The sequence below is a fragment of the Anomalospiza imberbis genome, chromosome 19 (assembly GCF_031753505.1).
Source record: "Anomalospiza imberbis isolate Cuckoo-Finch-1a 21T00152 chromosome 19, ASM3175350v1, whole genome shotgun sequence".
Classification (NCBI taxonomy): domain Eukaryota; kingdom Metazoa; phylum Chordata; class Aves; order Passeriformes; family Viduidae; genus Anomalospiza; species Anomalospiza imberbis.
Window position 1 is genome coordinate 5990764 of NC_089699.1, and position 25753 is coordinate 6016516.

At 46.5% G+C, this 25753-nt stretch overlaps 1 protein-coding gene across 1 annotated transcript; it reads right to left on the reverse strand.

Annotated features, from left to right (window-relative positions):
- Window positions 1-532: 532 nt before the first annotated feature.
- On the reverse strand, window positions 533-24706 carry METRNL (meteorin like, glial cell differentiation regulator). The gene is made up of 4 exons (XM_068209326.1): window positions 24416-24706; window positions 18395-18783; window positions 2024-2083; window positions 533-1356 (listed from the first exon to the last, which is right to left on the reverse strand). Exons 1-4 carry the CDS (start codon window positions 24526-24528, stop codon window positions 1040-1042), a joined length of 879 nt encoding a protein of 292 aa, XP_068065427.1. The 5' UTR covers window positions 24529-24706; the 3' UTR covers window positions 533-1039.
- Window positions 24707-25753: the final 1047 nt, after the last annotated feature.

The window sequence follows — 25753 nt, forward strand, 5'->3', positions numbered from 1 at the left end:
CCTGATTCAAGTGTTCATTTCTCACAAGGTGGCCTGGTCATGTCCCCCAGGACTCACAGGCATCAACAGCCACCTCATGCCAAGCTACCACACCTAAAAGCTTCAAGCTAAACATGAAGGGTCAGCCTGCCTTTGGAGCTGGTCCCAAAATAACTCCGCTGGCATCAGAGAGAAGAACACTCAAAGCCTTGCCTGCACATATGTCTAAAAATCTCCAAAAATAGCTCTTGCTTCCCCTTTGAAAAAAACTGTGGTTCCCAGTGCCTCACAGGAACTCTGGTTCTGCTCAGTGAAGCCACAAAATAAGTGAGCAGCCCAGAAATGATCTATGAGCACATCTGGACTAGCTGAAATTGGCCTTAAGAAGAAAGAAAAAAAAATTAAGATTTTAAACAGCATGTGTCAAATCCAGGGACCTTTATTTCTCTGGAACGGAAAGAATTTGCCAGCCTGGACAAAAAATTGCAGGTGGCTGTTGTACATTCTTTCAAATAAAAAAAAAAAAAACAACACACACACACACATATAAGAGTTTGGCTCCATAAATTTCTGTCATAAGAAACAACTTTGAATTGTACACCAAGCTTTTTACAAAGCATCAATGTTAAGATGTTTTACCGTGCTCTATCACATTCTTGGCCATTTATACAGAATACTCCATACCAAATGCTACATCAGCTTAAGACATTTTTAAAAATTAGTATTAAAAAGGTACAAAGGCATCTTGGCTTTCATTTGGGTTTTTCTTTTATTAAGACATGGGAGTTTTCTTTGTTTGTTTTCCTAAGGAAGTCACTAAAAAAATATAATAACTTAATTCATAAGGACAAGATTGGTTAAAAATCCAGCCTTTCTTGCTTGGCAGCCCTCTGAGCTCGTACCTCTGTTGCTTCCATGAGCCTGTGAGCACCGCAGGCTGTGGGGTCTCAGCCTCCAGCTCTGTCCAGCCTCAGTTACCACGTTTGTTCAGAGTTTCCACTGCAGCCAGGAAATATTCCTGGCCAAATGCTAAAAGCCATCTTCGGCCAAACAGGGGGTTTCAATCTGGGCCAATCTCACATGGGTTTAGCCCTTTGTCTTTTGCCTCTTTGTACATCCTTTGGAAGTCTTTGAAACGAGGGGCGCAGCCTAACCTGGCCTCCCCAAAGTGCATACGTCCCGTGAAAAGGAAGTCTCCATCTCCTGGCTTCACCCCACACTCCAGCAAGGTCTTTATTTGCCCTCTCCAGTTCCCACTCTCCCCTGTCAGCTGAAAGACTTTGCTCTTCTGCCTGTACAGTTTGTTGACACCAACGTGAATTATGGATTCTTGCTCTTCTGCCTCGTTTGTTACGTTTTGAATGGAGCCTCTGATCACTGGAAACAGAAAAAGGTTTTAAGGATTAATTACACAAAAATGCTTTGGAAGACCCTGGTCCAAACTCAGGCCTGTGCAACCAGGGGAACTGACTTCACTACAGCAGCCCAAGTTTTGGTTCTTTGTTATTCTGAGAGTAAAGATTATCCAGAAACCGCCAGTATATATTTGGATTTTTTTATAGTTTATATTTGTATTCTGTCCAACAAAGGGCACCCACATATTAGATTTAAACAGAAAAATAATTACATCAGAAATATAGCATTAATAACGAAGAATTCTAACAAGAAGATATGTACTAAATGCTCCCTGACAATGTACTTTCTGTTCTTCAGCCATTACAGATACAGCTAATGCTAATTTCCCTTTTAAAAAGGGAAGCATGGGCAATTAGTGAAACTTTTGGTCTTTTGTCAAGTCGACCAACAAGAAGTAAAGGCCTCTCCTTGGTGCACCCAAATCCTTGACCTTCTACCATGGTTGCTGTGTCACTCTGTCCACCTTGGGGAGGTGCCAGCTGGGCAGACAGTTCTGAGCTCCTCAGAGCTCTCCATGTGCCCAGCACCCTCAGACCACATTTACTGCTGCTGGAGGCTGCCAGGTGTGAGGAGGGGTGAGGTGTTGGTGTTTATGGGAGGAGAGGGGACTGGGGAGACAGCAACTCACCGAAATCACTAGTGCAGACAGCCAGGAGGACCTCAGTGTCACTGCAGGGTCGGCAGGGAGCTGCAGAGGAAGGGTCACAGTTAGCAAAGGACTAGACAGCAGCAAATAAATAAATTTAAATAAACAAACCATTTAAACTAAACAAAAATGTGACTGACAAACACACACAGCATGGGCACAATCACTCCAAAGATCTGTCTGGCATCTCTGCCACTACAAGAAGTGGGGGCTACCCCTAGTTAACCCTAGAGCCTCCATGAGATTTTTGTACCCAAGCAGGAATAGGGATCTCTTTACCAATCCTGCTGGGATATATTGTCTAGCAAACATTGCACACACTCGCTGCACTTATGGAAAATATGTGTTTGGTACTGGGTGCATTTGAAGGGCGCTCTGCTCTAAATTCGCTCAAAAGCTTTCACATCATGTGTCTTTTCTGCTCTGATGGCCAAGCTTCTCTCTTACAATTTCTATCAAGTGTTTTTGGGCCATTTAGTCATCACCACATCAAAGATCCGGGAGGTTACAGAGTGGGGGAGGCAAAGAGGGGAGGGAAAAACCCCAATGCACGTGTTGGAGGGCGATGAGGCAAAGCGGAAACTCGAGCCCATATCTGTTTGAGCTCAAGCAGCACAAAGACCATTTCCTGTACTGCTGGAAACATTTGGATATCTGCACTAATCTAATCAATGCAAGAATGTGGCTCCTCTTTGTACTCAGCCAGATATTTCTGAGGAGAAGGTGCTGTAGTTGCAGTACAGATGTTTCTATAACACCCTGTTGAGTTCAGGAATTTGCTTATTATCGGAATCTCCCTGCCTGGCCATGCTCAGTGAGTCTGTCCACAGTGGAACGAGGATCAGAACCTTGTCTGTCACCTCAACACATCACCCAGGAAAATGGAAACCCTGGATCAGCACAGACTCCAGCAGAGCAGGGCTCCACTGGAGGTGACTGGACAACCAGATTCCATCACACCATCCACCACCAAACTGCAAACTGAAGTCACCCCCACCCCCAAAAAAATTGGTTTTTGAACCTCAGCATCTGAAAAGTCTTAGTTTAGATTCCCAAACACTCACAACCTTCCTCTCCCCCCACCTGCTTCCCAAAGCTGATACATCGCACTTAAAAGCAGATTTAAGCTTGTCCACACAAGATGCAGCTGGTGCCTCTGATGCTCTGCCACCCTCCTGTCAGACAGCACAAGTCACCCTCTGACACAAGACATGGCAAATCTCTTCTTTTTTCCAGGGACCCAGAAAGGCAGTGATCCAGAAAGAAAGATTATTGAACCAAATCCACCAGATTTGCTCCAGTCAGATGATTCATACACAGTGTAACACGCTGTTTAATAGGATTAAAGGAAACGTAAAATGCACATTTCTGGGCAGGGATATTTGAAGGAATAATTCAAGGAGCTTAAAAAGCTCCAAAAGAAGAGACAAGGAATAGGCAAAATAGCATCTGGATCAATCACATTTCTGTTTAGCTTGAATACCTCCAAAAGCTTTCAGAAACAAGCCAGCTTTCCCTGCCCTTCTTTCCCCACACAGTATTTCAGCTGTCTTCCAAAAAGTTTGGAAAATTTTTAATATAATGAGCAATGCAAAACCAGGTGAAGCCTAGACATAACTGGAGAACTAGAATAAATTCAGGCTAAAGATACTTCCAGTTTTAGACTCAGGAGATTTTGATCAGTGGCTAGAACAAATAAAGAAGCTTCATCTGACAAAGAAAATTGTAACAGAATCACAGAATTATTCAGGTTGGAAAAGACCTCTAAGATCATCGAGTCCAACCATTACCCCAGCACTGCCGTGCCCACCACTAACCCCTGTCCCCAGGTGCCACATCCACACACGTTTTGTGTGGAATCACCAGGAATGGTGATTCCACCACTTCCCTGGGCAAGTCTCAGTGTGTTAGTCACTAAACATCCTGCTATGGAGCCGCTTCGTTCATGGCACCTCCCAAATCCATCCAGGGCAGAAGTCCCTCTTCCCCAGGCTCCCTCTGTCCAAATGAGGACCTTAGATCAACCACACAGAGGGACCTTGCACAAATCCCATGCCATTTTCACATGGACACAAGCTCCAAAACAAAGCACAGCTGATGGACATCCTCTAAATCCACAGCTGGATTTCAGATATTTCATTCTGGAAGGAGCTTGTAATAAAAAGGCATCTGAGCATTTTTAAGTCTTGGTTTAGACCAGACACCTCTGTAGTTCATCCAGCCCCATCAGAAAATTAAAAACACCAAAATGACTAAGGCATTTCTGTTCTCCAATGGGGTGCAACAGAAGTAACAGCATTAAAGATGAAAAACAAAATGCTTTAAAAGTGGTTCCTTCCATTTAAATAGACTGACACAGTAATAAATCAAATGAACAAACCTCCATGTGTACGCAGAATCAAATCATTTTAATTGTGGACCCTAGGCAAAATCCTGCAGCCTTTTTAAATACAAAAGGAAATTAAAAATGCTCAGCATTGCTCACACTAGATCATTACTTAAAACCTGCTTCAGGTCCAGCTGACTCACAGCAGTGTGGTGGCATGTGAGCTGCTTTAACAACCATTCTCCACCACCCATCTCTGCAACTCCAGACAGATGAAGACCAAAAATGCTCTTCTGTGGGACAACTCCCACAGTATCAAATAGATCTTAAAAGTGGCAAAAACAAGGTATGGAAGCACAGATGGAAAGCAAGTTGTGAAGGATTACTGCTGAGGTAAATGAACCATTAAAAAGCAAATAACATCCACTGGCTACAACCAAAGCCTGATTTCTAAAAAGGCTCATAAAAGAAAATAAATCCTTAGGACGTGGCAATGCCTACACTTTCTTTTGAATCACAGCCATGAAGGAATCTGTGTGTTTAACACAAAAGTTTGTGGCTTTAGCTGCAATTCAGCACTCATTCCATTTGGATTGGGCAGCAGGTGCTCTGCTCCTGCCATAGGTCAAAATAACACACACCTCTCAGGCTAGAACAGGATGCATCCTTATAACTATAACAAAATAAATTAAAAAAAAAAAACAACCCCAAGAAAAGCACTTCACTCATGCACAGCAGGTGAAGATGTTCATTTTCTGAGGAACTGGGCCTGGTTACTAAACAAGGCAGCTGTGTTTGCCAGATCCTGACTCCCTGGGGATGTCTCGAGGGCTGCCCAGGTTCTCATATCCAAAAGCAAGCCTATGGACTTGCAACAGCAATATCAACGTCAGCTGCTCTAATTCCTTTAAACTCGATGACCCAAAGAGCCTTAATTCATGCAGCAGCAGGAGAAAGGTGGGGGGAAAAAACCAAAAACATATAAAAGCAACATTTTATTGAAGTCCTCTAAAGTCCAGATGCCTATAACTCAGCTCCCCCAGCAGTGGGATAAAGCCTGCATTGTGCACGTCGGCTGCCGACTCTCCTGGGAGTGCCTTTGATGGATTTTGACAGTATCCTGACCTGGAGTAACCTGAGGCAGCCCTCTCCCTCCAATGCCCAGTGCCTCCAAAGGCCTCTCTATTCACCTCCCCGCAGAGGGAGATGTAATTACATCATTCCTCACAAGCCAGCAGTCATGTCCCAGCTGCTTTGAGCGATTTGCCCTCTGAACCTGGTGTTAGTGAGGAGGACGAGGCGATGCTAACAATAGACCGCACTTGTTGGCCAACAGTTTTGTCAAACACGTTGCTGGTCCTCTCCTGGACCTCTCCACAGGGAGGCAGAAATGCTTGGTAAGAGAAGGATGTGCCCTGAGGAGATGCCACGAGCCTCAGGCGGTTCCCAGGGAGTTGGGCTGTCTAGGGAGATTTTCCCCAATATTGGGGTTGATTTGAGCGCCCCTGTAGTGCTGCAGTTTAGCAAACTGCCCAGAGAGTGCTGGGAGGTGTCGCCGGCCTGTCTCAGCTCACACACACAGCTCCAGTCCTTCCTCCTTTGGTTTGTGTGCACAGAACCCTTCTTTCCTTGGAAAAGAGGAGGTGGGGTTATGGAGGGGCCACGGTGGAGGATGGCAGCTCCCTGCAGGACACGTGTAACCGTGCTGGCTCTGGCTGCAGGCGTCACAAAAACCACATGAAGGGACCTGGTCTTCTTTCGAAACATTCGTGTTTCAACAGCCACCCATGGGTCTGACTGACCCGACCTTACCACAAAACCAGCTTCCAGCCCACAAGAAAGAAGTTTTCTTCTGTTTGTCCAGATTTTTCTGAGCACGCTCCACGACGTCACAGCTATCAGAACACCCCATGAGCCCTGCTGCAGGTCCCTACTCGCCACCCCAACACTCCACTCAGTGAGCCCAAAAGACCTTCTCCATCCTGTGTCCCCAGAGAGGCTGTGCTGAACACCCACCCCTGTGCCGGCAGCACACACAGGAAGAGACACATTTTAAGCAGAAGTGAAAATGTTGAACACAAAGTAATTGCAGAAAACCACTTCACCAAGGAATACCCTTTGGTTTCGTGAAGAAGCGGGTGCACGCGTGCCGTGTGGTGAAGGTGTGGATGCTGGGGGAGGAAAACACAGAGCTCTTTATCTGCTCTTCCACCCACACCTCGGTACTCCTGAACAACCCGTTGATGAGCAATCAGACCTTTTTAAGCATCAAGAGCTACCAAGGAGGTCCAGGCAGGGTTGAAGCGTTCTTTTCTGTTCATTTTTCTGATTAAAACAAGTAGTCTTTTCTCTTCAAGACATTCAGATGGGTCTTGTTGCAGTCCCAGTACTGCAGCACCTCCAGCCACACCCGTGTGGGGCCACAGACCCATTTCCCTCAGCCTGACATCAGCATTAGTTCACATGGAACAAAGAAACCCACCCACACCTTTCCAGCTCTTGCTACCAGCTCTGTAACTGGCAGTTCTTGCTGGCAGCACCCAGACTGGAAAGGGCATCATAGGATGAGTCTCCTTCCTGGAAACACAGAGTGCAGACTTCCCAGAGCAGATTATAAAAATAGAGATGTGGTTTCTCCAATAATGGTGCATTTCTCTGTTATTTGTCTGAGTGCTAAGCAAAAATTATCACGTCTCAGCTGCTTACTGGATCAGTGATTTAGATGGGAGACAAGAGTTTAGGGACAAACATCATATGAGCAAGAAAAAAAATAATAAATCTTGCTCCGAACTTGCTTTAACTAATTACAAAGTGAAATAAATCCTGCTCATTATTTCTTCTTAAGTATGCCTGTGCTTCCTCTCTGGAGGAGCATTTCTTCCATGAAGCAAACCTCTCACAGCTCATATCCCAGAGAAAAAAAAAAACCTGCTTTGCAGTGGAGGTGGACAAGAATTTGATAACCACTCTGGTTTACCAGGCTGTGACTAGTCCTTTCCTTTCTTGATACACCTCAACTTTCCTCACCACCTCAGAAAGCTCTTCCTGAGCAAGCCAAAACATCACTCAACCTCAAAACCCTCACAACCCCCACACTGAAACACCACCTAAAACTACATCAGTGCAGCTGCACTGTCAGTGCATCTCGTATTTAGAAGGAACTGGAGCTGAGGCCAGCAGAGCTGCATCCAGCACACCTGCATTTAACATAATACCTGCAGCCACACAGTGAGGGGAAACAGGGCCAGAAGACACAGAGCCTCTCCACAGCTGGGCTGGAAATTACTGACACCCTGTCACAACACACAGAGGAGCTCTCTCATCACTCCTTTGTTTTACAAGGTTTTCCTGTCTTTGGATGGGGTAGGATTACAGGGCTTTCTGCAAGCACTGCACTTTTTCCAGCATGTCAGTAGGAAAACAGCAAGTCAGGGAACAACCAGGAGACTTGGACTAGCCCTGCTCACAGCCCTCTGGATCAATAAGCCTCAGACATGGGACCACAGAATCACAGAACAGCTTGGGACAGAAGGGACCCGAAAAGATCATCTTATTCCCACCCCCTGCCATGGCAGGGACACCTCCCACTATCCCAGGTTGCTCCCAGCCCCATCCAACCTGGCCTGGGACACTTCCAGGGATGGGGGAGCCACAGCTTCACCTCACTATCCTCAGAGCAAAGAATTTCTCTTTAATATTAATCTAAATCTCCCCTCCTTTAGTTTAGAACTGCCACCCCTTATCTGCCCATGTAAAAAGACACTTCCCTATTTTTTTGTTAGCCCCTTTTAAGCACTGGAAGGCCACAATGAGGCTGTGCTTTGATGAATACAAGGTTAAGGCTGTGAGTAACATAATGAGAGAGTTTAGTGCTCTTCTGGAGGCAGAATTGTTCATCCCCCTGTTTGCCAGAAAGTCAATCTGAGCCCCTGTGCTGAGCAGAAGAGGCAGCATGGGACAAGGATCATGAGCACAGATACAAAACCCAAAGATTCCCTTCTTACAGCCAAGATTTGGTACAGGACAAGGTGGTGATGGAGCAGCTGAAACAACATCATGATGCTGCAATGGACATCCTTCCCTGACCTCTCTGTATAAAAAGTGCATAAAAAGTGATTTTACCTCTATGTATAAAAAGTGATTTTACCCCTCCAGAAAAAGAAGTGTCAAATCCCATTCCTTGCCTTCTAACACTGAGTTGAAGTTGCACATATGTACAAGTTTCCAGAAATAACTTGGAAAATATAGACACTGGCCAAGAACAGTTTAAACCTGCAAATAAATTTAATGAAATGCAGGCTTTTGCAGGCTGTGGCATGGACTGTGACAAGAGAATCGAGTCAATACCACTTCCTTCCTGCAAAGAAAGAATAAAAAAAGCATATTGTAAAACCTCACTATTAGAGATGTGATGACCTTTGTGTTCTGAGAAACGTTAGGACAAGAGATCATAAACCAGAAATTTATCTTTTCACAGAACTGTCTTCCAAGAGGGTATTAAAGTCCCTAAGTACCAAAGATTAACTATTTATGTAAACAATCTGAGGGAGACATTTGGTACTAGGCAAGCTCCATTAGCAACAGCTTTCAAATTGAAACTTGGCTCAGCAGACACAGAGCACGTAAGGATCCTTTGGGATTGATGCCTTTTTGCTGTTCCAAGATGCAGCAGCCATTCTAACAAATGAGCTGAAAGGTCAGCTAGAAACACAGCCATTAGTTCAAAAATTAAAACAAAACAAAAGGAATGAAAAACCCACACAGCAGTTTTTATTTAAGCAACATTAAACATTATTAAACTCTACCTCCGTGCATGAGTTGCGTCAACCCAGGAGAAATGATGGGAAGTGCCACAGCTTCAAGACGCTTCTTCCTGTCCCTCCTCTTTCCCGTCTGTGGCAACCCCAGCCATGGGCTGGGCAGAGACAGAATGGTGACTGGATCAGTGCCAAATCCCAGCCCAGCTCCTACACTTACCCATTGCATCACAACTCTAGAAAAACCCTCAGTTACAGTGAAGTCCACAAGATATTGTGTCCAAAAAGCCCCCCTCAGCAGATCCGACGTCCAGTTAAATTCTTCTCTCTGCACTGCAGCAGCAGAGCCCAGCAAAGCAGAAGTGTCTCTGCAACCACACCAGCCCATGTTCCTGTGCAAGCAGCACCTGTACCCATCTGCTTTTTTTTTTTTTTGCTTTCCTCTTCTCCCTCCCTAACTGCAATTAAAGGGAAAAGATGGCAGCAAGATAACTGCTGGGAATTCTTCCTGCTCTACGTGCACAAGACACCACTATAAAGCCATAAAAAAGCAGCTCTATTTGACTATCTCACAGAAAATCCCTCTCTCCTTCCTCAAACCTACCTCTGCTGCCCAAGGGGGATTAGGAATGGGAAGCATGAGGAGAAATGAGCTGCTGGAAGTCAGAGGTGCCTCTGGATGGCTGAGGGGCTCCTCTGATCCCCTCTGACCTGCAGCAGAAGGGCTGGAGCAGAGTGTCCCTTGCTGTCACCCACGAGAACGTGCCAGCACCGCACCCCTCCACACAGGACCAAAGGAAATGCTTCCCCTGACTCAAAACCCACAAAGACACACGGCTTGGCTCATCCCCTCCCAAAATCCACTCTGGAACGATTTCCTCTTTCTTCTAAAGAAAACGTCATGCCAAAGCCTTGTAAAAGCTCGCAAGGGTCAGATCTAGGAAAATGTGAAGTTATCAAGTTTTTGATGTCCTGTTGGGCTTTGTCTCCGATAGCTAACACAGCTGTCATGCAGAAAATGAAAAAGTAAGGTGTTTTTCACTCCCATGCCCTGGGGAAATTGTGCAGCCAAGCACTTCTCACTGCCCCTGCCAGGGCTACAGGAGAGGCTGGAGCCAGCACCTACTACCAGGCTGGAAACCTGCCAGGAGCACCAAAGCCTTCCCTCCCTCCTCCCCTTCGGTCCATTAATGCCTCAGATGGAGCAGAGGAATAGAATTAAGAAACAAGTGGCTGGTTAAAGTTAAACCCTGAGAGTGGAGTAATGACAGATCAAAGATTAGGTGAGTCTTTAAAAAAAAAAAAAAAAAAAAAAAAAGCAAATGTGCACTCAGCTCCACACAAGTCCTTCTCCTTCCTGTTTCTAGAAATCAAATTCTTTGTGGTATGTGGGAGAGCTCTGAAGAAACAAGGCCATTTTCATTATAAAACCATCTTTATTTGCTCAGTCTATTCTTGAGAAGGGTTGTGAAGGGGCTATATCTACACAGCCAGAGATCTTCAATGCTGTAACATTGTCCAGTTAACCTTAAAAAAAAAGCTACTTAAACCTTTTCATTTGTAACAGTAAAAGCTTTGAGATACATCACCTTTTCTTCCTTAAAAGCACACCCTGCTTGGTCATATCAAGCCCATTCACCAGTTCTACATAGGAACAATTTTTTCTCTCAAATTTCTGACATCCACTTGCAGATAGAAGAAATTGAGGTAAAGCTAGCAGCAGTTCTGGTGGGGCAGAGGTGCATCCTGTACAGACAGGAATGATCCTGGGAGGCAGACAGGGCAATGGAATTCCACACAAGCTCCATGCGCATTTCGCAGCACCTCTGAACACTACAGGGCTCCAATACAGAAAGGATGTGGGCAAACACCAGAGGTGATGCCCATTGCAGGAGTTAATGCTCAAATCCTTTAAAGGAGTCAGGAGGTGCCCATACAACCCATACCAAAAAATCCTTCCACAAATCTGAACCAGAAAAAGGTTAGCTGGACCAAGGCTGTGATAGGGCAGCAGCTTTTCTGAGCCACTACTAAACCTCTCAAGGTCAGATATAACACATCATAGCTTTAGGTCCAGAATATCCTCCAAGAATCTGTGCAACATTTCAGCGAATGTTTGCTGGTTCCTAGCACAGATCGAGGTGAAAGAGATTTTCTGTCCTGCAAATCAAGACTCCAACACAGGAAAGATTTGGCCCATGTTTCAGTCAGTGGGAAGAGGAATGCAGCTTCCCCACCCTCTCATCCCTTCTTCAACTACAGCCTCAGGAATTAGCAAACTAAACAGTTCTGCAGAGCAAGCACAGAGCATTATTAAAGACTGCCAAGCAACTGGGCTGGATTGCAGCTCTGTTTGTGGGACCATCTTTGGTGGTACACAAAGGTCAGGGCAGAGCAGAGCCCCAGCTGCCCGGACAATACACCTGACTGCTTATTGGTTTTGACTGCCCACTGAGTTGCGAAATAAGCTAACGGCATTCGAGGCCAGTCTAGCAAAAATAAGCTATTTTCTATCCCCCTGTCCCCTGCAGCTGTGTATTTATCACTGCAGCCCCATTGTCACCTCCTCTGCCCACTGCAAAAACCAGCTCCTGCCCAACATCAAAGGACAAGCAGGGCCAGAGAAGATGCTGGCAAAACCGTTTTCTTGGGAGGAGGGATGAAATTAGGGAATCCATCCAATTTTGGTGGGGGTTTTCTTTTAAGTGAAGGCTTCTTAGTCCACATTTTTCAGACCCCAAAACATCACCCTTGCTCAGTTGAAGGTGATGTACAGGTGTGTGCATTCCCTGAGCATCAGAGCAGCACTTTGAAACCATTCCACACAGGAAAAAAAAATCAAAAACTTTGTTCTCAAACTCTCCTACCCAGTCAATCATTCACCACAAACCTGACCAATTCAGGCACATGAATAATTGGAGCAGGTTTCCAGCTTCTCAAAATTATTCCCACTCCAGGCGGTGTTACAGAGCAGCCAGCCTGATCCAGCTAGGTGCTGCTCCATGACACACGGTTCAGTGACACGCCCTCAAAAACTAGCTTTAAATGTGTTCTTTGCACAGTAGGGTTAGGCAATGCTAGTTATATTTTCATGGTTACTTTGTACCAAGTTTTGGATACTATGGGAAAGACAAAATTAGTGTGGACAGGCTCCTGCAATGAGGGGAACACACACCAGAAAAAAAAAAAAAAAGTGAAATATTGTGTCCTAGAGCAGGAGTGCCAGAATAATAATCCCTTACATAGCCATTAATTGCAGTGTATTTTGAGAATCTGCAATAAAGGCTGCTTTCTGATGTTTTTCTCTTAAAATTTGTTTATGACCTTTTAGAGAAAAGTCAAATCATCAAAGCTTTAGGTGCACAGGGGAGACACCCAGCAAGATGTGCTCAGGCTTATAGGGCAGATCTCTCAAATTTGCTTTTTATGAATCATTTCTCCAGCAAACCCCAAATGAGAGGACTGCAATATCAACCTATTCTGTGCACTTCATAGAGTCACAGGATGGTTTGGGTCAGAAGGGACCTTAAAAATCATCTAGCTCTAACCCCTCAACCCCAAGAGGTACGAGAGTTTTAACCTGCACAGAAAACAGGGAGGAGAGAAATACAAAGCAAGGCATTTTTCTCATCTGATGGCGTGTATAGGAACAGACCCCATGTGCTCCCACTCTGCCACACAGCACAGTGCCAGCATCTCAGATGGTCACATTTACTCAGGCAGAACCTGTGCTAGGCATAAAGGTCATGGGAACTTTCAGTTTAAGTGTTCCAAGTGCTTCTTTCCATCACCTCTTCTGCCCACAGCTCAGTCATGGTTACCCTGGCAAAGAGTGGGCACAGCAGGCATGGCCTCCCGCTCGCCAGCCTTGGCACCAAACACCAGAAAGTTTCCACTCTGACAAGAAGTGAAAAATACACCAGTGTGAGGATGGTGACCTACTGGAACAGGATGCAGAGTAGTGGTAGATGCCCCAAACTTGGAAGCATTCAAAGCCAGCTTGGGCGAGGCTCTGAGCAGTGGGGTCCAAGGGAAGGTGTCCCTGCACACTGCAGAGGGCTGGACTGTAAAGGTCTCTTCCAAAATAAACCTTTCTGTGATTCCACGATCTGCTGCCTCAGGTTACAAAGCTAAGCAGCACATCCAGCCTCCAAGAAAGAAAAAAAAACCCTAAAGATTGGATATTTGTGAGGAACCAGAGGAAAGCATGAGACTAGGAGCCTACAAGGTGGAATGACAAGAGAGCCCTGGGAGGATACCTGCAGAGATAGGGCAGCTTGGTGCCCCACCTCTGCCAAACCCACACTGCATTAAAGATCAGAAGTTAAGGGTGCTTTAAAAAGCCATTTGTTAGCAGAAACACTGGCATAGCCCAAAGACTTCTGAGCTTTCTGAATTTCTGATCTGTTTTCTCAGGACAGTGAATTAACAGCACACAGGAAATAGCTGGATACTGTTAATTACTTAACTGGATTTATCCGGCTTTGCCTTGTTTTTCAGATACCCACACAAGTGTTGCACCTCCTATGTATTAATATTCTCAGCCAGGTACCCAGCATTAATAAAGAAAACATATAAAACAGTTAATAGAATCTGCACTAAATCTGTAGATGCCATCAAGATAAAGGAGCATTTTTGTTAAAGTTTGACTTCTTTACTACACAGAAGCAGGTGGGTAATGAAAGGTCTTTCAATACACCCTCTGAGCTTTGACAACTAAATTACACACACTCCCATGAGTGTGCAATGGGAAGAGCAAACTACACAGCTTGCACAAAGCTGGACCCAGAGCTCTATGAGACACTCTTGAAACACAGACTTTAAGTAGCAACATAAAGCTCCTTTGGTGGGACAGGGGATTCACCTTCCTCTCCAGAAGTTTTGGTCAAACCTACAGATTCTTGTTTCAGATTAGTTGAGCAGAAGGTGATGTACTCAAAAAGTAAATTACTCTCAAGGGACCTTCACAGTTCTCATAGAAATTTAAAGCAAGCAGCCTGATGTGGTGCAAGGCAGACCCAACCCAGGCACAGCTGAGGAGCTCATGTGGGTCAGCACCTTCAGAACACTTGTAGGCACTACATGGCCAGACCACTTTTGCCAAAACCTCCATCTACTTGCCACGGCTGATACTCAGAGTATTTTCTTCCTGCACAAGCAGAAGAGATTAGAATCAACAGAATTCAACAACTCAAACAAGTTCTGCTGATTCTCCAATGGCCTCAGGCCAAAATGTCACAATGCCTCAGTTCTTCATTTGGACAAACGCTGAGGCTTCAGAGCAGGGCTGCAGAGCATGAGCTGGAGTTAATGGACCATCAGTGTGGATGGGAACAATCGTGGGGTGCAACCCAAAGCCTAATCTGAAATCAAAAGCACTTTCAGTCAACCATCACTTTGGATATGAAGAGAGAACACACCCATCAAGATGCCTGAATTGTCAAGGTGACTCTTCTGAGGGACTACTCCCATTAAGAGATGTCGAGCACTGTGGCATGTTTTGCCTTCACTCCTCTTCCCTTCTTTAGAAACTACAACCCCACAGAAATGCACTTTTTTGACTGTTACTATCACGGTAAAAAACTTCCCATACCAGATGTCAGCAACCTGAATTAAAATCTACCAATATATCAAATTCTTCCTACAGTTAGGAAAATTTTGAGAGACTGTGGTAAGGCAGAGTCAGAGCCAAGAAAAGGGTTAAGTCCCCAAAATCTAGAAAATTGTTAAGACTGCCCCGTGTCGTTCAACTTTTCAAAAAAAAAGGGAAAGGCCAATGCAGAACCTGCATATGTTTTCTACTGAATTATTTGCTAGACTCTGATTAAGTGGGAAAGAATGGCTGTAAACTAATAAAACTTGAGGATTTCTAATTAAACCACAGGCACCATGCCAAGCATTGTTGATTTGTTGATGCACCCTGCAATGTCAGGACTCTAAGGACACAACAGGTCATTAAAGTATTAAACAGATGACTTACACCCTTTAATCAGCGCTGGGATGCCAGGTTAGGAAGAGAGAGTAAATTCAAGGGCAGAGTACAACAATTATCACCAGGAAACAAACACAGCATTTAGGGAAAGCGGGGAGAAGTTGTTAGCAAGTAGTTATTGCACAAGGAAAGGGCTGGATTGCTGAGCCCCACACCTGGGCCTTTTATGATAGTCATCTCCCCACTCCGAAGTAGCAAGGAAATCATGCAATATTTGCAATTTTCAGCTCTTTGCCATCAGAAGAAGCACTGCAGCTTCCTCTGCCCGGCACATCTCTGACCCCATCTACAGCAGCATCTCACATCTTTGTCACCTCTTCACACCCACTGCCAGCTCTGCTAAACTCTGTCAAACTGCAGCTGAGACACAGCAGCCTCGTTTTTCCAGAGTGCAGCAGCCAAAACCATCAGCCACACTTGTGAAAAAGGGACTGAAATAAGGGTGGTGGGAAATGCAGAACTTTAAACCCAGTTTCAGCTCCTTTAAGGTCAGCACTTGCCTCTGACTTGAGCCTCCTCTCCAGGGGAAAAATAAAATCTTCGGTGGTTTCAGTGATTGTAAACTCTCCCTCCAAACGAACAGTTCAGTAAAGGGCATTTCATCTGAGGTTTCACAGAAAAACTAGAAGCAGCTCCAGAAGAAAGGAGGTCCACAAGCTGCAAAGAGCCTCAAATATATTGCTCTGTGGAAGCCTCACAAGGCAGCTATTTGGCAGTTCCCCCAGATGAACAGATATTTATAGGAAAATAAAAGTGCTCATCTAACCGAGTAGTGCAAAGAGTCATGTATGGCATTTTCATCGTGTTTTCACCCTGCACAGCCCCTCCCCGGAGTCTGGGGATCCAAAAAAAGGCAAGAGAAATAATTTAAAATACAATAGAGATCCCCAGTTTGCCCTGAAGGCTCTGCTGATGAACTATTAAAAAGCTTCTTCTAGCCAAACAAGACACTTGGAGAACGGAGCAGATTCCCCACCACATTGTTTCACAAGACAGCACTGAAACTTAACCAGTGTCTGTTACAGCTGAAAATACAGCAGTCACTGAAAAAGTGATTTAATGTGCCTATTAAAGAGGAAGGCTGTAATTGGATGCAGTCCTCAGTTTGACTTCTGAACGTCCCTGAAAAAATGCTCCCATCAGCTTTAAAAACCTCCAAGATTTAATGTGCAAAGAAGAGCGTTTAGTTCTGATAACACAGCAGTTTGTGCTGGCCTGTGCTGGTAGAGGATGTCAGCAGCAAGTCCTCAATGAGCAAAGCTCAAGAGAAACCCCAAGTGCAGACTAAACCCAGCAGTGATAAGCAGTGTTTCTGTCATATTATGTTACTATATGCAAAAGCAATTTCAAGTTTTTTGGAAAATAAAAGAGCACAGGACTTTTCTTAGTAAGTTTAAGTGACTTCTCATTAGCCTCTCTGTGTCTCCATCCTCACAGCCTGACAGAGAAAGCAGCACTGAAGCTGGGAACATTCTCCAAATAACTGATTAAACAATGTATTTAATGTCTTCTGCAATGGAATTTTACTACATAGCTGACATTCTGCACAGCGTATTCATCTTTGCACAAATGATCTTACTGGGAAAGCAGCTCAGCAAAGATACCCCACTTCATTTACAGCAATTCTGGATGTAGCAGAGCAGTCTGCTTGAAATGCAGAATGCCCAATAATAAGCTACCACTTGTGAGCATGGCAAAAGTAAAGACAGTGACTTCAAATTTAAAATATTTGTGTTTATATTTTTTTGTTTTAATGGCAAAGCTGCCACCTGTCAGTTCCCGAGGTTACTGCATCAGCCCTGAGCCCAGCTCTGCTCAGCTGAGCCGAGTCCAGCTCAGAGCTGCACAAAAATACAGCCCCATCCGAGCTGGCGTGACAACATTTACCACTGGCAGGGCTGCACAAATACACAAATAAACAATCCAGAGCCTGATGTGGAAAGGAGCCAGGGGAGGGGAGAGGATGGAACAAGTTCTGCAATCACTTATCCCAGAGAAGATATCCCTGGAAGATCCAGCTGCAGTTTAATTAGTCACAGCACCGCTTATCAAGCAGCATCTCAGGCAGAGCATGTGGCATCAGCACGGCAGAGTCTGGCCAGCATCCATACAGCTCTTGGGCCACACAGCCTCACTAAACATCGGGTTTACCCCGGGCTGAGTCATCCCAAGTGTGCTCTGAGGACTCTTCTCACTGCCTTCGCCCAAAAGAGCAAAGGCAGCCCACATTTCAAAAGAGAAATCTGGTTGAAACAAATCCGCTTCCCTACTTAAAATACCTGAATCTTGAAATCCTTGCAGTCATTTGAGATAAACTACCCTAAATCTGCAATTCTTTGGGCTACTCTGGAAATCTCCCCTCCTTGGTTTTGGGGATAAAAGCTAGAGGCAATCCTGAATGGGTAAGATGCATGAACCAGGTATCACCTGTCTAAAGGGAATTCCCCTTTCACTCCTGTCATCCTCCACAAATACCAGTTTTTCTTCTCAAACTGTCTAATTGCTCAGCACACTTAGGTCACACCTACAGCCATTGTTCCAAATGCTATTCAGTACCAGACTTTACAGGCTTGTAAGATCTTTCAGTTTGTCCACTCCTCTTTCCTATAAGCTTTTCCTTGGAGTAAAATTCCTCCCTACAAAACTTGTTTTTCATAATGGTTGAGAGAAGACAACACTGTCCTGTAAAAGTATTGAAGAGCTCTGCCATGACACAGTAATGCCCAAGAGAATATAATAAGGAGAGCTGAGGAAGGAACACACCATTTTCCTTGTTTGAATTTTAAAAAAACCCACAACAGAAAAAGCAATAATTAGGTCAGCAAGTAGCACTACTTGCAAAGGGAAAAAAAAACACTAAGGAAAAGGAGTGCTTCCTTGTTCAAATGTTTATTATTCAAAACATGCAGCGGGGTCTTAAAAACTGAGTAAAAAAGTAGTTAGGAAAGTGTTACAGCAAGGCTGGGAAGCCCAGTTCACGCTGAAGTTCAGTGTAGGGTAAAGCTAGCTCCTGAAATACACCCACCCCTGCAAGGAGAGAATCCTGCACACTGTGGCCCTCAACAAATCACTGGAGTTCAGCCCATGCCACCAGCTTCCAAAATACAACAACAAACCAAAAACCAAATCGATTCTTCTGCAACAGTTCTGTTTATAAAACATGCCCTTAAAAGCACACGAAACTCACAGCCAGCCACTTTCCCACTCATTCGCTCACTCTGCCATCTGTTACACACCCAATACAGGAGGTGGGAGTCTGACAATACCCCAGAACTCACCAGAAGCTGTGTGCAAATCAGCTGCTATCCCCTTGCTCATCAACTCGTACTGGAAGCCTGTAATCTTCCTGCTAATGTCCTGCTGAGGAGTGGCCTCCACAAACAGGCCCCCCTGGTCGTAGCCAAAGCAATACACTCTGCTGGGGCTGCGGTCTCCATCTCGGACCAAGAGTTTCAGTTCTCCAGTTTTTTCCAAATAAATATTTGCTCCTGCAGAGTCTTTGAAGGGCTTTATGCACACAGTCAAGTGTTTGTAAGAGGCAGGTGAAATATTGGGTCGCAGGTTGACTATGAGTGCTCCCGTGGGGTACATCCACTCTATGGACCCTTCAGAACAGCGGAGGTAGACCTGTTCGACATCCTTCCTGTGAGACTCGTGGGTTAAACCACTGGAGGAAGAAAGAAAGAGAAGGTTAGAGAAACGACAGAGCTAACAATGGGAATGTCAAACCTTTCAAAACACACAGCAAGAAATGCAGGAAGCCCAGGACATCACTGGGTGTTGGCCCATCCAGCTCTGCAGCGCAGGTCTCTTGCAACACTTCAGCCTTAATATTACGGGACAATTTTAAATCATCCCCCAGAAGAAAACGTCAAACCACTAGTAATAGGCTTCAAAATTAAATAGGATATAAGCACATGATCAAAAGTAATTAAATCACTACAGGCTCAGTTACTGCCCATCAGCTGAGCTGGGCATACTGAGTAAAACACGTAGGCTCAAACTCCCTTCCTGGTGGCTCAATCCAGCATGTTCTCCAGCTTCGCAGATCAGACTCCACCTTTTTCCAAGTACTTTGTTCCCCTTCCAAGTCTATATTCCCAATGGATCTGAAACTGGGAGGGATGCCAAGCTCACCCTGTAAACTGCAGCAAAAGCAATGCTCTACGTGCTGCCGATACCCTCGAGCCCAGCTGGGCAGCCCCAGTCTCCACACTGGGAGGCAGAAAGAGGAGAGGAGACAGCTCTCTCCCTTGTCATAGCTGGGGAAGCACTGAACTGTGCTGCTTTTTTTGGTAGGAACCTGCTCCTCCACTGCTACCCAGTATGAGGTTTAAACTCAGTTTATCATTTTCACTGATGGGCTACAAGCAGACACAGAGCTGTGTTTAGCAAGACAGAGAACATGTGGCCATTTCCTATGGCCAAAAATGAACACCCCAACAACCATTTCACAGGGACCACAGGGATGGGATAGGAGGGCACAACAGGGACCCAGGGCCAGCTGCTAAGCAGGATGAGTAGTAAATCCCCATGGCTTGTTTGCCCACAGCCTAAGCTGAGGGCAGCTCTGAACAACTCCTCTGCCTATCACTGATGCTGGATCAAGCCCACCAGCTCTCTACCCAGAGTGACTGAAAGCCCTAATACAACACTGCACAGGGCAGGCACTGCAGCTGCAAGAACAAGCTGTGGGAAGCCTGATTTACTGGCTGCAGTATTTGGGCTATTAGGGGAAAATCCCTTGGTCCCAGTCTCTCCTGTCACAAACCTCTTAAGCAAGTATGATAAAATCACTCCACCACCAAGCTTTTTCTTCTCCTCCTATGCTCTGAGCACCTTGTTCCCAAACACAAGCACCTTTTATCCTGTGCCTGCAGAAGACAACCCAAAAACAGACTCCTTGTCACCTCCTGGATCTGCTTTGCAGGATTTTAGGGAAGCTTCACAATACTCCCACTTGTAGGCAGATAAATCAAGATGGGGAAAAATAATTAAAAATTATTAAGTCTGAGGTTACACAGGAAATCTGGGGCAAAAACATATTTTAGTGTAGTGCAAGTGACGACATCAAGTCCTGGTTCCTCAGCAGAAACCTCCAAACACACAGTTCCCCATCCCAAAGACATATTTGGGTACTGAACAGGGTCTAAATTCAAGTCAGCACTTAGAAAGTAACTACAAGCAATGTGTAAAAGGGAAAAAACCCAAACCATATGGTTTGCATTTACTGTTGACGTGACTCATTATTGTGAGTGTCGGTGTGACCTACTTGATAGAGGTTACACGAGGAAGCTCAGAAAGAAAAAAGTCATATTTAATAACAATAGAGCCTCCAAACATGTGCTTTTGAAGAATCTTGAAAGCCACATCAAGAACACAGATGAGGAGGAAAGAGGGACAAGCTTTTAACCTTTAGACTCTTGCCCTCAAATTCAGTAGTATTTAACACATTCAGGAAACTTTACTTGCAAAGGGATATTTCAAGTTGACTGTAAATCCACATCTGGTCCACAAAATCAGTTTTCACCACAGCACACACAGGATGCCACTCAACAGAAAACACAGAAGTCTGTTTATGTGCAAATAAACAAAATTAAACAGTGTAAAAGTTATCCTTCAGCAAAGGGGCAGAAAGTTATCCTCACACATCACTTGTCCCTATTCAAGATATCAAAACAAGCTGCAGAGGTTTTGCAGGACTTCTACTGGCACATTCCAGCCTGACTGCTTAAACAGAAGGAAGACACCAGGGGCAAAACTCTGAACTCATGCAGTGAAACTTCTGTTGCAAGTGATCCCAACAACAGTGAGGCAGTGAATTTCTGCCAGAGGGGGGGAAAAAAAAAAAGTTACGTTAATTTTGTTCAAACATTCATAGTGTTCAAACGAAAACAGGGTGGACTCTGAAATTATCTTCTGAAAGCCAATTTATCCCACAGGCAAGAGTGATGCCATTAGACAGATACATCAAGCACGAGTACCTGCACACATTAAGCCTTATAATAAAGGATGACTCAAAAGTTAAGCAGATTTCAAAATACATGCTCACATTATTTAATAGCAACCATCATCATCCAGTAAAACCTGTCGCTTTGCTTTCAGTCAGAATGACTTGTCCTCACACTGAGACTGTTTAACACCAGGTTTAACCTTCATTAGCCACCCAACAGACACACCAGGTCCACACAGTAATGGAGACCCAGGAGCCTTTTCATTCTCCAAACTCATTGGAGTTTTGGTTTTTTGATTATATGGCGAGGACATAGGGCGGGTGTTTCATGGTTACAGTGTTGGATGAGCCATCCACCCATTTTAAATGTGTGCTGTTTATTGGGGCTTACTTCTACGACAAGCTACTTCTACAGCTACTTCCTCATACCAATCCATAAGGACATCCTGAATCACTGCATCTGTCTCCTTGCTCTTCTCCCTTTCTGGCTTCAGCCATCCCCTTATGTTTGCCCTGAAAAGCCTGTTACAATATCACTGCAGTGAGCTGTTATGCTGCAATGTGGAACAGGTGCTATTAAAAGAAAAAGGGAGCAAGAATATTCACACTATCTACTTCAGTTATTTATTCCATTAAAGATGTGGTGAAGAGCCCTACAAGTACCCATGTCCTCCCTGTAATGAACACAGGGAACTTTTGCTCCTAAATTGGAAAATTTAATAAGAGATGACAGTCTAGAGAACATTAAGAATTCCTCAGAGCATCATCCATACCAAGAGTAAGACTGATGGACAAAAGCAGCCACATAAGAGTTGAATTCTCTATCCTACAGTCAAACATGCCAGGCCAGCATATTCTCTCAGCCTGTCACTGAAGCACTTTTGCCCAAAGCATCAAGAGGTGATTGCAGCACAAAAAACCTGAAGTTACAGCAAAAGTAATAACTGGACACATCATAGTGAAGTTTCTGCTTTCTCCTGGACAAAGCTTTCCTGGAAGCTCTCTGACAAGCTATTTATTAAGATGCTATTATGGCTTGTACTTCAATTGCAGGTGTCAAGCTGTGCATTGCATCAGATTTCCCTGGAAGCATCAGGGATATCCAGAGGAATCCTAGTGAAGTTCTCCATCCTACTTAGGGATATAAGCTCATCATTCTCCTCAAGCTAATAGGGGGGGAAAAAACATATCCAGGATGTTTTGTTTTTAAGACTGTTGCTTTTAATATAGACATGCATATGAAGGTGAGAAAACACCTTCAGGTTCACTACAGAAGATGACATGACTCTCAAACCCACCAGCACAAGCCAACCAATTACTTCACTGTGGGGAAGAAAGACTATGTCTGACATTAAAGCTCATAACTTTTCCTAACAGTCAAGGTAAAAACCATCACATGACATCAAAATATTATATTTTGCATTTTAAAAAAGTTCTTTCTAACCCATATAACTCTTAGTATCCACACTGAAATATTTAATTAATGATATTTACTGGCACATCAAATGATTTCTTTCCTTCTTAACTGCTGTGTTTTTAGGACAAGTCAGATTATATTGAATGGCCTTAAGACTGCCAGCATTTCTGACAGCACCTGTTTGTCATCAGTAAGGCCTAAGTCAGCCTGGGTTACTTTATCCCCTCCCAAAATTCCAGCCCACCTGAACTCCAAAGCTGTCCCACAAGTGAAACCACCCAGACTAAACTTTGCTCTTCCTTCCCTGCTCATCCAACAGCTTCATCACAAAGCTGTCACCACTTCAGCTCACCAGAACAACAGCAGGTGAGTAAATCCAAGCTGGCATCGCCAGGTTCATCCCAAACTCAGTTACACGATTTCACTTCCCCCCACCCCAAGCATCATCCCCTTATCTGATACTCAAGGCATTGCTCATTCCAACCCTGCTCAGGTGAATGAGGGGTCACTGCTTGCTCTAAGAAAATAAGACAAAATAAGAGCAAAACAGGGCAGAATTGCAGGGGATTGTCACCATTCTTTTAAAATACTTGCTGCAGTACCGGGTGGTAAGGTCCAGGTAAGTACAGCAGCTGGGATGCTTTGGTACAGCATTTTCAGGTTTTTTTTTTTTTTTTTTTTTTGTATGTTTGTTTTGGGGGATGGGGTTTGTTTGGGTTTTTGTTTTTTGTTTTGTTCTGGTTTGTGTAAAGAAAAATGACAAATTAGGAGTTTGCCAGAGGTTTGATCAAGCAGACTCATCTTCAAGTGGATTCACTGCTATTAATTATGCATCAATTATCAAAGAAATGCAAAAAAAAAAAAAAAAGTAAATACGAAGCACGACGTTTCAGGCAGTAAGAGATAAGAAATCATGATGCTGAAAGTGAATCCAATTGTTTTCCCACTTTGAATTCTCTCTACTCCAAAACATCCCGCTGATATAGGCCGGCCAAACTTTTATGTTAGAGAAAGTCACATCTGAAGAGTGTATTAGAGTTAGGAGCTATTTTACTCTCCAAGTAAGTCTGACCCAGCAACACTTGCTAGTTGAGCAGAGCTGCTTTCTTAAACCTATAAAGAGAGGAGAAGGTCACAGACCCAACCACACGCGTTAAACATATTACAAGCAATTAAAGGAAAGATAATTTGGGAGATAAACACTTGAGAACTGGAGAGGTTTCTCAACCGGTACAATTAGAATAAATCAGCAGCGCGGCCGCTGTGCCAGCCCCCGCTCCCAGAGCTCATCACCATCATCATCTCCGCGGGACGAGGGAGCAGGGAGGGACCCCGGGGCTGAGCGCCAAGTGCGGGACGCGCTCGGAGGGGGAGCGCAGGCGAGGGAAGGGAAGAGCGCGGACAGGAGCCAGCAAGAGCCCCGGGGAGGGACGCGCTGGCTGCGGCGGGAGCGCTCCGCAGGTGCAGCGCATCCCAGCGCCGCTCCGAGCCGGGGCTGCCTCGCTGCTCCCGCGGGCGCGGCCGCCGCCTCCGCGGAGCGCTGGGGCCGCGGCGAAGATGGTCGCGGGGAGAAACTTCTCCGCGGCGCACTTGGCACCGCCCTCCCTCTCCCAGCCCCCCGAACAGCGCCGAGGGGAGCCCAGCCCGCCCCGGCCCCTCAACCCCGCCGAGGGGAGCCCAGCTCGCCCCGGCGCCTCCATCCCTCCTTGCCCGGGGACCGCTGCCCAGCGTCTCTTCGCGGTGACCCCGCCGGGAGGGAGGGATGCAGATCCGCCCCCGGCCCCGGCTCTCCGCCGTCCGCCGCCCCGTTCCGGGCACCGCGGCGGGAAGGTCTCCCTTTTGTGCTCGGCATCAGCATCTTCCCCCGGCGGGACGGCGATGGACGCGGCAGTCCCCGCTCCCCCCTGCCCGGGCATCATGCCGCCTCACCTCCCCTTCCAGTTGCACAGGTCGCTGGAGTACTGAGCCGCGGCGCCGCCGCCCAGCAGCAGCCGCAGCCCCAGGAGCAGCGGCAGGAGCCCGGAGACCGGGGCGCTCCGCATGGTCCCCCGGCCCGGTGCGAACGCGGTGCAGGCGGCGGGGAGCGATGTGCGCGGCGCCCGGGGCTCGCCTACATGGTGGGGAGGGCGGCGCGGCTACCCCATCCCCGGCTCCCGCATCCCGGCTCGGCGCGGCGCCGCTCGGCTCTGCAGCTCGCACCCGCTGGCTGCGGGCTCCCAGCTGAGGGGCGGGAGCGGCTCGGCCGAGGGCCGGCTCCTCCTCCCCCTTCCCCCTCCCGCCGCTCCTCCTCCGGCAAGGCCGGCACTTGCTGCGCCGGCAAAACGCGGCGCCGGATCGGGAACAGCGGCCGCCCGCGGCTACGGCCCGTCCCGGGCTCCGCCGCTGCCCCGAGCCCCCTTGGCAGATGTCCCGGCCCGGGGTGAGAGCCCGCTCCGCTCCTGCCCCGCCCTGCTTGCGCCCAAGCTACCCTGTGTAGGGAAGGGGTGACGACGGGCGGGACCGAAAGGTTTCGTTTGGCCGGGAAACTTACTGAGACGCGCTCTCTGCGCTGGGGCGGCCCGCAGTGACCCGCAGCCTGTCCCCGGGGATGCCCGCAGTGACCCGCAGCCTGTCCCTGAGGATACCCGCAGCCTGTCCCTGGGGATGCCCGCAGTGACCCGCAGCCTGTCCCTGGGGATGCCCGCAGTGACCCGCAGCCTGTCCCTGGGGATGCCCGCAGCCTGTCCCCGGGGATGCCCGCAGTGACCCGCAGCCTGTCCCCGGGGATGCCCGCAGCCTGTCCCCGAGGATGCCCGCAGTGACCCGCAGCCTGTCCCCGAGGATGCCCGCAGTGACCCGCAGCCTGTCCCTGGGGATGCCCGCAGTGACCCGCACCCTCCCCGGGCGTGCAGCCCCGGTGCCCGCCCTGCACCTCGCTGCAGCAGGTGACTCAGCTTGCAGTAGGATCTCCACCAAGGCGCGGTTCCTTGTTGATGAAGGCTGACGACTTTGCTGCAACTTTCTTGTGTCTCCACTTACCAGGAAGCACTTGGGACTCGATCTTATTTGTATTACTCTTCACCACTTAATGACCACTCGGGATAACTCCTTGTGTTGTTTAATGTCCCGAGTTATTCCGCTGTTGACTTCAGATACTTACCCCTTAGTGACAGAGACCTTTAGAAGCCTTCCAGGACGTGAGGGAAGTGCAGGGGGTGAATCAGCCTAAAGCCCAAACTACCCGGGCCAAGATAAATGGGGAAAAAAAAAAAAAAAAAAAAACCACGG